The sequence below is a fragment of the Bactrocera tryoni genome, chromosome 2 (genome assembly GCF_016617805.1).
Source record: "Bactrocera tryoni isolate S06 chromosome 2, CSIRO_BtryS06_freeze2, whole genome shotgun sequence".
Lineage (NCBI taxonomy): Eukaryota > Metazoa > Arthropoda > Insecta > Diptera > Tephritidae > Bactrocera > Bactrocera tryoni.
Genome location: NC_052500.1, coordinates 55,357,018 through 55,373,021, shown reverse-complemented (window position 1 = coordinate 55,373,021; position 16,004 = coordinate 55,357,018). Strand labels below are relative to the sequence as shown.

The 16,004-nt window shown below is 35.3% G+C and overlaps 1 protein-coding gene across 4 annotated transcripts in view; it reads left to right on the top strand.

Moving 5' to 3' along the window:
• Positions 1-12,412, top strand: part of LOC120768260 (limbic system-associated membrane protein) — a 68,742-nt gene extending 56,330 nt beyond the window's left edge. For all 4 annotated transcript variants that reach the window (XM_040094857.1, XM_040094855.1, XM_040094856.1 and 1 more), the window contains 2 exons: positions 2,025-2,117; positions 8,538-12,412. In XM_040094857.1, the coding sequence (XP_039950791.1) occupies positions 2,025-2,117; positions 8,538-8,692 (248 nt within the window). In that variant the 3' untranslated portion in view covers positions 8,693-12,412. The remainder of the gene's footprint in view (positions 1-2,024; positions 2,118-8,537) is intronic.
• Positions 12,413-16,004: the final 3,592 nt, after the last annotated feature.

Genomic DNA, 16,004 nt, shown 5'->3' with positions numbered 1-16,004 from the left:
GAATTTAAGTCTCATTTATCATACGGACTGACTGACGCTTAATACTCTCTATATGTTTTAGTTTTATTATCATTAGAATCGGCTGCTTTCCATTCACCAGAGGACTGATAAATGAGTGCTATTAAACTTTCCTGTCCCTTACATTTGAAAAACAAGGCCTTGAAAAAATGCATGCTCAGAGTCTTCTATACACTCTGCTCACGTCAGACTGTATGGACTAAAGTCCTGAAGGAACTGAAACAGATAGCGTCTAAAGCATTCCCCTAAGATGAGTGAAAACCTTTCCTTCACCGTCCTTGTGATTATGAGCAAGACTTCCGTTTTCTGCTCTCCCAACTCTAAACTCATAGAAGCAAACCATTGACGTAGACCACTTATGCTATCATTGCATTTGAGCCGGAGGTCATTCAGATGTTTAGCCAACGCTACCGCAATAAGGTCGTCTACGTATATAAATAAATTAACGGCTTTTGGTTGGTGACTGCTTAGCACCCCGTCGTATTTCAAGTTCCATAGTAGAGGGCCTAAGACCGAGCCTTGCCGTACTTAAAGTTTTTCAAAGTAAGATCTTTTGCTAAGAGCAATGGCTGTTTTCAGGAGCATTTTTATAAGTCTCTCTGAAGCAGCTTTTGTTCCTATCATTCTGATTGTACTGTAGACGACCTCTAGCTGAGTGAAAAAGCTTTCTGAGCGTGGCGATTTCTTCGTTCCACCAGTCTACGGGCTTTCGCTTTCTATGCATAGTTGCGTCGTATGCTGTAGTTATGTACTTAATTTTTGCACCGCGGATACTTAGTGAGCGGCGCCTTCATCTAGTGCGAACTTCTTTTGTCTCCAACTTTGTGTTTAGAGATGTTTCTGATGATGGTTTCTGTTTCTTGGGAGAACAAAACTTCGGCAATAATGGCCAAGTGATCACTGTTAGTGTACAGGTCCGACACCCTATATTTAATGTACTTGCCAAATGTGTCGTTAGCAAATATTAGGTCTATTATGGAACTTTTATTTTTTTTATTGGTATTTTACATGTCAGTATTTATTATCGTAAATAAGGTTCGTTTCGCTGAAGTATTCTAGAATAAGACGGGGTGATTTGTATTTTTGCTACCCCAAGCATTAGATCATGCATTCAAATCTGTAATTATTATGTTATTATGTGTACTTTTTATTTTCGAGAGACAAAAGTTAAAGAGCTTCTGAAAATAGTTGACTGGCAGTAAGAAATAGTTTCCCGCTTAAAATTATATAAGTTTCAAAAACCGAAAAAATGTGTATTACTATAGATGAATACAGGTAATAATCGAAAGACTAGTCAATATTTTCATTTTTGACAAACAAAAATTTTTTCTTCAAAATGGCTACAAAAATCGGATCAATTATCAAAAATCGTTGATCGTTAACTGAAAAATATATGTAAAAAGGTTCAGTGAAAATTTATTTCAATCAGTTTAACCAATTCAGAGAGCCTTTCCTCCCTGACTCCGAAAATATCGTTTCGAAAATACATTTTAAGCATTGGAATTACACTAAGTTAAAACATTCTTATAAATACGTCTATGTCTACGAAACTATTGCCGGATCAATTTCATATATTCGGAGAATATTTTAAAATAATTATATATATATTCGTTATATATCCAAAAAATTTAATTATATCTCATACGTAGATAAAACCTCTTAAACATATATATGTCAATAAGACTAAGACACTGAGAGCTAAACTGAGCACTTATTCATAAAAATAAATAAATAAATTCGTAATTCGCTGTTCTTTTCAATTCACCACTCAGTGCTCCAATACTTTAAGCGCTCAAATTTTCCACCTAACACACATGTACAACAAATAAACCCACTGTGCGTCCGCACTACTCGTTTTTCTTTGCATACGAAATATGAAATGTATAATTTACGCTTAGAAAGCATTTCTTACTCAACCGAAAGTGCAATTTATTTAGCCATTTTTCACTGAACGACATTTCCCTTTTTCCTTTAACGCTTTCGCCTCAATTCCACACGGCGTTTAGGCAGCAACAAAAAACGCATCAAGAGCTCGGAACTTTATCACCAGTCGAAGGCATCCGAAGGCATGGACATGGAGAATCCCGGCAAACGAAAAGGTGAGCAGATTAAGATTATTTACTTACCTATTCACTTACTTACTTACTTACCCTACCTTATACCACAAATACTACCCTGTTAAACTTTTCGTTTACTTTGCTGCCTTTTATTTATGTGTGTGTGTGTAAATGTGAGAGTGTTCTTTGTATTTTTAGCTTGTTTTGAGTGAGTGGTATTAGTTATTCCAAAAATGATCGGCCACTTGAGACTGTAACAGCACGATATACATACATATATACACACACATTTACCTAAAATAAGTATCAGGTCAGCACTGCAACCAGAAATCTGTTCTTTGCTCAAGCATAAGCTGAACAAAGTAGCAGTCTGTCTTCCCCTCTATTATTTGACTAAGCGAACACAAAAAAAATGTGAATAAAAAAAAAAAAGAATTTACAAAAACACCAAAAATGCTAGTACAAATAATACCACCGAACTTGAAGTACCGTTTGGTTGGCTTTTATACCACAAACTCCTAATTGTATATCAATAAATGTTCATTTCTTTTCCTTTCTTCGTCCACAATGTTTGTATTTTACGCCTACCGAGCCAATTCTTTACGACCATTTAATGATTTGTAAATAATCCACGTTGGTTTTTATTTTTCTGGTTTGGGTGGGTCAATTTTATACTCATTCTGGATATTGATGGTTATGTAATGTAATGAAAATTACCAGCCAAAAGTTTGCTATTGAACTGATTTAATATACTGTGTATATACTTATATATATAGTACATATACAGCTGTTGACAGCTATTTAATAGGAAACGACAGCTATTTTGAAGAGAATGATGTTATTTTCTAAAAAATCACGCATATTTATTGTATTTTCACCTATTTTATTGAAACCTATGTTAAACTTAAACTCTAGTAGTAAAAATTTTGTTCAAAATTCGCTTTTGTTTTGAAGACTTTAACAAAAACATGTGGAATCAAGGATTTGAGTGCGACAACTAATTAGAAACGAAAATATTTTATCAATAAAAAATAATGATACTACATTAACTTGCTTACTTTCAGTTAGTATTTTATTGGTTATCTCTTCTACCTTGATACTGCCTCACATCGATTCCAAATTTACGTTATAAGACTCTGACAGCGCACCAATGTTGTAGCTTGCCATGCCGTTCTAATTTCATCACAAAGAACATCCATATTTGGGATATTTTTGGTGCATATCGCTCTTTTAGCATCACCCAGAGATCTTCTATAGGGTTTAAGTCTGGGCTGGACGATTTCCACTCCAAAACATTGATAGAATTTTTATTAAAAAATTTTTGTGTTAACTTAGACGCATGCTTTCAATAGTTATCTTCCTGTTAACAGGCAAATTTTCCTCAGCCCATGACAGCATGACATTTTTTGGCATATCGACGTATTGCTCCTTGTTTAAAATTCAATCAATCATATGGAGTGGACCAACATCATGCCAGATAAAACATCCCCACACCATGATTGATCCTCCGCCATGCTCAACTACGCGTGGAACCTAGCGATAATGAAATTCTTGAATTATTGGACGGCGAACACACCTTCGATCATCAGGTCCTAAGCGATTAATTTTTGTTACATCGTTCCAAACTCCAGAGTAACACTGTGCAGTAGGTGTTAGTTTCCACGTTAACTCTTTCAATGTACTTGAGTTTCCTTAGTCGTGACTTGTTGGGATACAAACTACTCCGACTTATTAAATGCCAGTGTAAGCAAGTGGCAGTGTATGTTCTGTATATATTTTTCTCTATCTCGCTCTCTCTCTCTCTTTCACTCTGTATTCCGACCACAGTGGCAACTGATCATCGTACAAAATGATAAATCCATATTATCTTTTTTTTATAAATAAACCTACATAAATCGTCATGGCGTCTGCAAACTTCGCCCAAATTTGGTGCAACGTATACAGAAAACATTATCCAATTCATGTAACGTCGCACAATAGCATGCCTTTGAAAGGCGGTCAACTACTGTCGCACGATTTCGTGTCTTAATCTCTCAAGCGTGTTTAATAATTCCGCAGATTGGGGTGATAGCAAAATCAAACAAGTAAGGAAAGACTAAGGCCTGCAACAAGTTAAAGTCAAATTTCGACAGTTTTTGGGCATAACAATAAATACCTTGAGAACACTATTTGTGTATATCTTCTTCTCTTTTCCTTCATCTGGTCCAAAAGGAAACGCACGTCAACAAATACAAAGAAGGTTCGACGTCGAGCTGCTGCAATCACAACAGACAGCCGAACGATTTTCTACTCGGCTTGCACTCCTGCTTTCTGAGAGCACTCGTCAACAACTCGGTGTAAGGGAACTGTGGGACGGCATTTCAAACTCCTTACGTATAGCTGCAACCGAAACCATTGGTTTTCGGAAAATGCAAAAGAACAGCTGGTACGACGAGGAGTGCCGCATCGCAGAGGAGAGAAAATAAACTGCATACCTCGCAACGTTACGATCGATCACAAGACGTGCGGAATGGGATAGATACTCATACCGAGAGTTGAAGAAGCGAGACGCATTTGCAGACAAAAAAAGAGAGAGACCGAAATGCGTGAGTATAAAGATCTTGACATGCTGGCCGACATGGGTAGTGCTTGGAAATTCTACGAAACTTTGTGTGAAGGATTAAAGCCCACCGTCAACAAACTGATTGGACCTTATAAGTATGGCTTTAGATCCGGCAAATCAACAACCGACCAGATATTCACCATGCGCCAAATCTTGGAAAAGACCCGTGAAAAGAGAATCGACACACATCACCTCTTCGTCGATTTCAAATCTGCTTTCGATAGCACGAAAACGAGCTGCCTTTTTGCCGCGATGTCTGAATTTGGTATCCCCGCAAAACTAATACGGCGGTGTAAACTGACGTTGGGCAATACGAAAAGTTTCGTCAGGATCGGGAAGGACCTCTCCGAGCCGCTCGATACCAAACTAGGTTTCAGACATGGCGACTCTCTTTCGTGTGACTTCTTCAACCTTATTCTGGAGAAAATAATTCGAGCTGCACCGAGAAGGTACAATCTTCTAGCAGAGTGTACAGCTGCTGGCGTATGCTGATAATATTGACATCATTGGCCTTAACAGTCGCTCCGTTAGTTCTGCTTTCTCCAGAATGGATACGGCAGCGGAGCAAATAGGTCTGGTGGAGAACGAGGGCAAGACGAAATATCTCCTGCCATCAAACAAACAGTCGTCGCACTCGGGACTAGGCACCCACGTCACTGTTGACAGTCATAACTTCAAAGTTGTAGATAATTACGTCTTTTTAGGAACCAGCATCAACACCAACAACAACGTCAGCCTCGAAATCCAACGCAGGATATCATTTACCAACAGGTGTTACCTCGGACTAAGTAAGCAATTGAGAAGTGAAGTCCTCTCTCTACGAACAAAAACAAAACTCTATAAGTCACTCATTATTCCCGTTCTGCTAAATGGTGCAGAGGCATTGACGATGACAAAGTCTGATGAGTCGACGGTGCGAGTTTTCGAGAGAAAGGTTCTGCGAAATATTTACGGTCCTTTGCGCATAGGCAACGGCGAATACCGTATTCGATGGAACGATGAGCTGTATGATATATATGACGACATTGACATAGTTTAGCGAATTAAAAGACAGCGGCTACGCTGGCTAGGTCATGTTGTCCGAATGGACGAAAACACTTCAGCTCTGAAAGTATTCGACGCAGTACCTGCCGGGGGAAGCAGAGGAAAGGGAAGACCTCCACTCTATTGGAAGTATCAGGTTGAGAAGGACCTGGCTTCGCTTGGAATCTCCAATTGGCGCCACGTAGCGAAATGAAGAAGCGACTGTCGCGCTGTTGTTAACTCGGCTATAATCGCGTAAGTGGTTCCTGTGCCAGTAAAGAAGAAGAATACAGCACTAATTAAGTATGTATCTAATACTCCAATATTTTTGTGGAAACTTCAACAAAAATTGTATCGAAATGGTTTTCAATATTATATACATATACAAAAAATGATTAAAATACTTACGGAATTCCTTGCAATGTTCATATAAAAAAAAAAACTTTGCTGGCAATAATTTTAGTGAAATATGTCGGCTGTTAAAGGTGTGAACGAGAAAGTAGGCATTTTTATTAAGGACTAAATAACCAAAACGTAAGTGGTTCATAGTTTTCTTTTTATTTTCGAAATAATCCCAAAAAAGTGTATGACCACAACATTCAATATTTTCGCCAGATATATTACGACATGCCTTATATACCTTTGTTAGCTATTTACTACTCTGAAAAAGTAACATCTATGTGCTTGGTTTTGTACTGTCAAAGAAAAAATTTATCTACATTTTTGGAAATGTAATGCATGATGATGCTAGTGAGAACTGCTCAATTTCAATTAACCAAAATCCAATTCACTTCAATGAATTATAAAATACCAAGTGTATAAAGGGATATAGCTTTATTCGGAAGAGGTTCTAAATACTTTTACAAAATTAAGCGAAATACAAATCCATTATAGTGCTAAATAATGGTCCATAGGTTGCTTTGAAAAGATAATATAAGTCGGACTTGTCATTCTACCAGCTTAGCATTCAAACTAGATAATCAGTAAGGAATAGTTACCCCCAGAAATACAATTGCTACAGCTTTTCAGTGAATGCAATGATGTACACTTTTTACCAATAAACGGCATTTAGGAGTGAAATCAGCCCATAGCTTTGTTTTTGGAGGATATTCTAGTCTAGATTTCCGAATTTCGACCACTTTCCGGCAAATGATTAGAAAATAATATATAATGATATTTTTAGTACAATATATGTACACTCTTTACTAAATATTCATATTTCAAGAGTACACAAAACAGATTTCAAAAAAAAAAATAAATAAACAAATGTTTATACATTTCAATTGTTTAACAAAAAGTTATGTAAAATATTATTATTTAAGCAAATGGATTATGAAAAAATATTTATAATTTAGCACGAACATTTTTCTTTGTCTTCACAAAATTTCATCGATTTATCTGCAGTAGTTTATGAGAAAATAATTTTACAATTTTATCGTCCTCTAAATTTCAACCTTCAGTAACTTCAACAAAAAAACCAGTTTTAAGGAAATAATTATATTACGTGGTATGCGTCTGGTCCCCTTCCTAATGAACTGCTAATTTTCATAATCGGAGATTTTTCGAAATTTTCATGGACCACTTAACGTGGTTTGACCCAAATACCATAACTTTCAAGTATTTTCGCATTAGTCGATTTGTGTTATTTCTAAAAGTTTTAGACTCTCCACATAAAATGTTTCTGTTACGTATATGTTTCACTATTTACGGCACATGAGGCTGTAACTTATATATGTATATTTAATATAGATGGTTTATTAAAATATTTGAAGCCATTTCTCAATCGGTGTTTAGAGTTCTACAAACACTTTTTATAAAATTATATAATTCTGATTTATAAAATATATTTCAGTAATTTATATATAATATATATATATATAAATAAAAATATATATAAAAAAAGTTTTCCAATTCGGTTTGCGCTCGCAATTTACGTGGATAAGTTGTTGTCAAATTTGATGTCGAGTGTATACCGAATATACATATGTACATATGATGGAAAATAAATTTAAAGTTAATCTGAAAATTTAAATATTTTAATTTTGTGTAATTGGCTACCAAAACATTAAATGGTTTTTTTGGAACGCTGTTTCAAAGCTAGTAAATATTTTTTTTTTTTTTCGGCCGACTTGAAAATTCATACGACCTTCTTAGCTATATTTTTTCAAGTAGGGATAGAAAAAATAACAACTTTCAATTTCTAGGTTATTATGAAGGGGAAATTTTTTCACAAAAAACAACTTTTGTTTAATAAATTTTGTCAATAATAATAATTTTGTTTAGTTCATCGATTATTTCATGATATATTTTGATAACACATTGGTTTGTTTTCACCTGCGATTATTAATGTACATTGAATTGTATAAATGAGCAGTATGTTTAGTTATTAATAGAAACGATGGGCTCTTCTGAAATAAACTGTGTAAATAACACGTTCTTTCGAACCCCTTAAAGATCTGGAGATGGGTGTGCCATCATTTTATTTGCACAAAGAAAAAAATTTTAATTATTTTTCGAATAATGAAAAAATATTTATTGTTGTTGTTTCTTTTTTTTCTAAAATGGTTACTATAGAAGTTAGTTATACAAAATAGTTTATAGAAGCCAACAGAATGGCATCATATTTTCATGGAAAGATCAAAAATATTAAATTTTTTTACGAGGCAATTGAACTTTTTAAATTCACAGACAACACTATTTATTTACATACATATGTTTACATACCTAAATATATCATCAAACTATCACTTTTAAACTACATCGAAGACGCAACAATAAATTACTTAATATTTCTGCAAAACTTCTCTCTTTCTCGTTCTCTCATTTCTACTACACAGATATGATGCTTGGCAACGAATTGGAGGATGGTTACTACGACTCAGCTGCTGCGGCTGTAACGCATTGTCAACAACATAAATTGACAGTGACAACAGTGGCGTTGTTCACCATATTGTTACTGTTCAGAAAAGTTGCGGTACTGATTGACGTCTGACAGTTGCTGAGCGCAGAGCTGCTGATACACTGATGACATTGTGGTTGCGGTGGCGTATGAGTAACTGTTAAGGCTAAAAGGATTTACTGTTGCCTGCTTATGATTTGTATGTGCTTGTATGTAAATATTGCTGCAATAAATTTGTGCAAATGTATGAGTTGTGAGTATTAAGTCGTTACTATGCTGCAAGTTAAAATTATGAAGAAAAAATTGTAGAGCACATAAGGAGCTTAGCAATGATAAGCAAATGTATATATGGTACAGATATTGCAATTTTTAGTTCTATTTGTAGTTTATAGAAAGTGAAGCCAATAAAAGTTATAAAATATATAAGAAACGAAATTTAAACAACCTATATTTGAAATAAGGCAGAAAAGTAATATGATAAAACATTTTAATTCGTTGAGTTTACAACTAATTAATTTTGAATTTGATTTTTCTTGTAAATAAATATTGAAATATAATAAGTGTAAAGATAATTAACTATATGTAAGGTGAACGTATAAAATAATGCTTCCTCACACATAAAATATGATAAAATATGATTTCCGTTATATGTATATTTGTATAATATATACATATGTATGTATACTGGAAGTAGTGAATTGAATTCAAAATTATTGTTTTTTTATTAGTTAAATATTACCTTTATAATTTTTTAATCAAAACTGTAAAAATGAAAGTAAAGTGCAAGTCCGAAGTTCCCAAAGCTGATTTACAAACACCCTTAAATTTGCAGGTTTACGTTAAAAAAATTCAATTTGAATCGTACCTAAACCATGTCTACTTTCCTATTTAAGAATAAAATGGAATATTTTGAACTACACAACATCTTCTTCTTAATCTTTACTGACATAGACACCGCCCGCGCTGTTATAGCGGAGTTAACGACGACGCGACAGTCGCTATTTCTTTTCGTTATTTGCTGTCAATTCGAGATACCAAATGCTGCAAGATCATTCTCCACCTTATCTCTCCAACGCTGTGGAGGCCTTCCTCTCCTCGCTGGCGGATACTCAATCGAGAGCCTTTATGGTTGGGTGTTCTCTTCCATGAGTTCTCTAACATGAGTAAGCACGCACCAGCTGCTCACTAAAGGCATCTTTAGTCATATCGTCCTCGTCTTCCAACGAGGCATGGACGCAAATCAGTGTTACATTGAAAAATTATACTATGATGGTCATTTGTGGAAATGCCAGCACTCGACTACTGAATCTTTCGCCCATCACGAATTCCACACCAAGTTAGTGCTCTTTCATAAGATGTAGCAAATGTCACAAGCAACTACTCGTCTTCGTCATTGTCCCGTCCATCACATTTCTTGGACGGCGGGGATGCCACAGTTTGGCTACTGCATCTTACATAAGAGTGCGCGGCGTGGTCGCAAGAGTTTAGTCTACGACTATAACTGCATACCCAGAAGCATGACTACACGCCACTACAATCCAAACAACAACTCTCAAAATGCAAAGTCTAATACAAAATTTTCCACTCTACAAAAAATCATAATAATTTTAATTATTACTTAGTGGGCATGATTGGACATTTATGTTCCCTCTATGGCACGGACTGACGGACGCCTAAGCTGCTCTAGATGTCTCAGTTTTGTCATGATTAAGGCTGCCGCTTCGCTGACAGCTTTCCAGTTCTCAGTGGACTGACACATGAGTGTCGTAAAAATTACTGTAAAACCACCGACCGAAGAGAAAAACTTAAAACCACCGAGTGTAAGTAGTTCTAAATTTTTCACTTGTACTTAGAAAGCAAGGACAATAAAAGAATACATGCGCAGGGTCTTCAAAGCACTCTGAGCACGGATAATTCAGACTAATGTCATGCTGGAATCTGTACATGTAGCTTCTGAAGCACACATGTTCAGTTAGTATTTGGGTTAGATGGAAATCCAGGTCCCCTTGACTATCCACGAACGGATGTCTGGTATCAGTCTGTGGATCCATCGTCTTTTGAGTGAGGTTTGCTACCGCTGCTGCCATATTGCTAAGCGTTTGACTCTCTCTTCTCTTTTGGCACTGCTTTGTCTAAAAAAGAAACAATATTTTTATAAATTTCAACACCAGAAAGTTTAGTTTTAACACTGATTCGGTCGGTAATGAACTAACAGAACTCACTTTACTTAAAAAAGGAACCTATTTACTGGTGTATTACAGATGCATTCTATATTTGAGAAAGAAAAAAAACTGTAAAATACCAAAAGAGATTAATCTTGAATTGAAAAAAACTTATTTTATTTGGTTTAAAACCACGCTGTGGTATTTCCTCTCTCTTTATCTTTTTCGTTCTCACGAATAAGCCTATCTATGACACACACATGCACATAATAATAAAGGTGTGCGGCTTAACTTAGTACATTTGAAGAGAAAGTATGGTTCAATGCCGCACTAAGGTAGTTTTCTTTCTCGCTCTCATGAACAAGCATATCTACGATATGTGCATGATGTATGTGTATGTACGAAGCAAGTAGTCATAATACATAGTATCCCTCGAGTTCTTAAATATTTTTGGAATAAAACACTTTACTGACAAAAACATCTCGTTTAAGATAATTCAAATTTTTCTATAGAATCTTATATAATTTTTTTTAGCAGCGCTGCGTTGTCATTTAGAGTTAGATAAGAGGCAGTTTTGATTTGCGTTTTGCGCCATGGGTAGGCACAAAGTTAAATGATTTGTACATGGTGTTTTTCTCCTCAAGATGCTGTTCCATTGTCGGAACCGCCTAGCTGCCGTTCTAAGTGTACGACCAAAATCATGTCTTTGTTTGAAACAATTTGTTCATTTGGCAGGATATCTAGACGAAATTGGGCAGTGATTATTATCGAATTTACCGTAACAATCTCTATCAATCAGATCAGTCCACTATAGCGTATAGCGGTCATACAAAATGAGCGATCAAAATCAAGTTTTTGTATGGAATTTTTCGTAATTGGAAGGGTAATATAGCTTCGGTGCAAGCGAGGTTAAGCTTTTTTTCTATTTTTCCTTTAATATGATTTATTTGCACTTCTTTTTCAATGGGTTTCAACCTACTATGACTTCTTTATCAACTTCTATCTTTCTCAAAGGCTGGTGGAGTATGGTAATATGTGTTTGAGCATCATTAAAGAGAAGGTATCAAACTTCAGAGATTTTAAAGGATTATTGGTTGTTAATAAATTTTTAAAAAATAATTATTGAAATTCAGAATAAATTTACTTAACATTTTATTTGTACAAGAAAAGAATAGTATATATGTACAAACAGTAATCTACACATCAAATAAAAAAAGCAATGTTAAACGCTGCTTGTATGATATGAAAGACTGTATGCACACAATTCAATGAAATTAAGCAGAAGTTACGTAAAAGATGGAATATCGAATAATAAATAATGTAAATAAATCATTTTTAAGAACTGTAAATATATATAATTAAACATGAATGAATGAGTGAATAAATATCTAAAACTAATACCATATACATACTAGGCAACTAACGGAAACTTATACCAAAAAGTCGCTATCTGGATTGCAGAACAAAATTCAAAATCAAACCTTAATTTAAATTATGATTAAGTGTAACTGAGTTAAGTAATACTTAAAAATATATTAGAGAAAGTGGTTAGGTTAAATGAATTGATTCCAAAAAATCATTAACATACATATCATGCAATGCGATTCAAGTTAAAATTGTTATAAACAAAAGAGAAAAAAAAATCATAAATAAGAGGAAAAATTATCAAAAATTAGTAGCTCATGAAATATACACACAAGTATTATATACGTGTATATACATATATAAATATATATATATTCAAAAGTTGTTCATATACATATACATATATAGTACATACTTGCCATATATAAAAGGGTAGTTATGAGAAGAATTGCTACAAAAACGTTAAATTATATATAAAAACACATATGTATGTATATCTGTGTAAGCTTCGTGGCTTAAGCAAAAAATTGCTCCAACCCTCTTTGCCCCGCCTGAAATTGCTACGGAGTTAATAAGTGAGTAAAAGACAACAAAAAGAAATGGCTAAAATAAGATAATATAAATGTATGCTAAATTATATATTAGTTGACAAATTAATACATTATAAATATATATATTAGTGCGTAATATTGAAAGTTTATTACTGTTTGCATGTTTGCAAAACTATATTCAAAATATTACATAATGTTTTACGATCATTTCATTTAGTAATAATATAAACATACATGTGTATGTATACATTGTATGCAAAATAGTACTAAGTCTATAATTTGAGCTGTTTACTCAGTGAAGTACTATATAACACAATGATTATTTGTATGAATGCTATATGAAAATAATAAAGGAAAAATTGTTTAGAGCAAAAAATTAAAGCATAAAATTTAATCGTGTTTTTTTATTTGATTTGATGGCATGCAGAGAGGGTCCCAGTTTCGCCCATCACTTCTTCATTCGACGAAAACTTATTCTCAGCGAGCATTCCTTTGCTATCTGAGATTATAAAATAGTCTCTGGGTACCACATCTGGCACACGGTGGATGTGAAAACAATTCGAAGCCCAATTCATGAGTTTTTGCCATCGTTTTCACTGGCTTGTGCCAAGATGTCTTGCCTTGGTGAAAGAGCATTTTCATTTTCTTCAAATGCGCCCGTTTTTTGACGATTTTGTCCTTCAAATAGTCTAATAATGATGTTCCGAATCATCCACACATCGTTTTTTGATAAAAGTGATTCAAAATAATTTTCTAAATACTCCCAAGTCTCTCCCGAAAAGTCTTTGAGTTATTTTAAAGTTACCGCTAGTTTAGATGTTATTGCGGCCGGTTTTGTCAAAACGAATCCTATAATAGACGGTTGGCGGAACTTTATATACATTTATTTTGAAACAATACGATGCGCCTGTCAAAATTTACTAAACCAATTGACTTATTTAAAATTAGACTGAATTGTAGATTTCAAAACTTAATAATAAATCAAATTTCTGATTTGTACTACTAGGGTTGTTCAAAAATAATGGGAGTTTTAATTTTCTGAAAAAAATGTTTATTTATTAGTCTAGATTAATATTGTAACCTCAAATGGGGACTCCATTTGATGTTACCTACTTAAGACAGCGCTTCTTCTAATCATCAAAACACTGCTCAAACTAGTCTTTTGTGAAAGCCTTTAGCTCATTCAGCTGCTTCCTTTAATTGGGAGTGTTTTTTTACGTGGCGGGTCCCAAACCCAGCGCATAACCCTGTGGAGGGGATGTTTCGCCTCCTCACTTTAGCTCGCCTTCAAACGGATGTTCTTAGGCTACCCAGAGGATACTTGGTCAAAGACCGGAAGTCGTGAGCTGCTTGTGTCATATGTAAAAGAATCGTTTCTGGCCACTCTTAAGTGAGTGGCGATCAGAGAACTTACCTCACTTGCGTGAACTTCTACACTTGACTCCATCCGACCATTTTTTTCGAGAGAAAAGTTCTGCGAAAGATTTATGGTCCTTTTCGCGTTGGCCACGGCGAATATCGCATTCGATGGAACGATGAGCTGTACGAGATATCCGACGACATTGACATAATCCGGCGAATTAATAGACAGCGACCACGCTGGCTAGGTCATGTTGTCCGGATGGACGAAAACACTCCAGCTCTGAAAGTATTCGACGCAATACCCGCCGGTGGAAGCAGAGGAAGAGGAAGACCTCTACTCCGTTGGAAGGACCAAGTGGAGAAGGACCTGGCTTCGCTTGGAACATCCAATTGGCGCCACGTAGCGAAAAGAAGAAACGACTGGCGCGCTGTTGCTAACTCGGCTATAATCGCATAAGCGGTGTCTACGTCAATTAAGAAGAAGAAGCTATTGAATTGTAGAAAATATTAAAGAAGTATTTTGTAGAGACTACTTTACGGTGAACGCAAATATTTCCGAGGCACAAGCAGTCAGTTATGGTCGTGAAATCGACGAAAACTTGCCTTAAGCGAGTAGTCAATTCAGCAGCTTGAAAATCATCGTGTTGACATCAAAGAGATAGCAGAAGATTTTGATATTTCTTATGGATCGACTTAACACAACTTAATGGTTTGGTTACTGTGTGTCAATGGTAGACTCATACCACGTGATCGTAAAAACGAAGTCAAGTGGAGGAACCAAAAGAGTTGCTTTTCGATGTAGCTGCGTAGGTGTGACATGAGTTTATGTATATGATGCCTTAACTGTTAAACAATTTAGCCATTGGTGATCCAAAAATGTGCCGAAATCAAAAAAATCACGTCAAAGTCGTTTAAAAATCAAGGCTCTTTATTTTCTTTAACTACCGTGGTTGGTTTACCATAAATTCATTTCATAGGGTCAAACGGTTTGTAGATATGCAATGTTTTTTTCATCGCGAATATCGCTGTTACATTCTACCATAATTGTGACTAACTTTGATGACATGCAATTTTATCCAAACACGAAGCGAGAGTCAGCCACCATATTACGCAGATTTGACTCCATGTGATTTTTACAATTTTCAAAACTGAAAAACACTTTAAAAGTCTATAAGTATATATAGAACCTTCGGGCATAGCTCGGTAGGTAATGATAGTTGGGCAAACACAGACTAAGAAAAGAAGGTTCGAAGTAAGCACATAAAAAGCTGCCTGGCATAAAGGTGTGTTTCCTACGCGCAACACTCTAAACATCTATAGTGATGGCTCGAAAATGGACAATGGAGTTGATAAGGGAATAAACTGTCCAGAATTCGGAATAAAGCAACCTTTTAAGTTGCCGGATCACTTGAGTAAATTTCAAGCTAAGGAGTTTGCTATTACGAAAGTCGCTGAGCTGGCCTGCAGGCAATTCCAGAGTCAATATCTACGTAGACATCCAAGCAGCAATCAAGGCAATAACCTCGTATCGCATATTGGCAGCAGTGGAAAGTTTTGACAGAAGTAAGCAACTTCACTTGAAAAAAGGGAAACAAAGAAGCATATCTTGTGAACTTGTCCTGCATTGCCAAGACTATGCTGTTAACATCTGGGGTCTCCACAATATGATACCCTGGAGGCATCCTAAAGGATGACTACTCCTCTTGAACCTAGCAACTGAACTCCATCTGGTATCGCAAAGAACCAAAACTGGTATATGCATAGCTATTGGCCTACCAGATTAACCTAACCTTACTTTAAAAGACGTTCTCTGAAGGCACTAAAGGCCATCCCACCAGAACATATAGTAAGTTTATGAAAAATTTAACTAACAGTTTCCAGTTTGTATTGGATCAAAAGGAGCTTATTTTGAATGTGATAATGATCTTGCATCAGTCCGGACCAAATTTGGTAAGATGGTATATT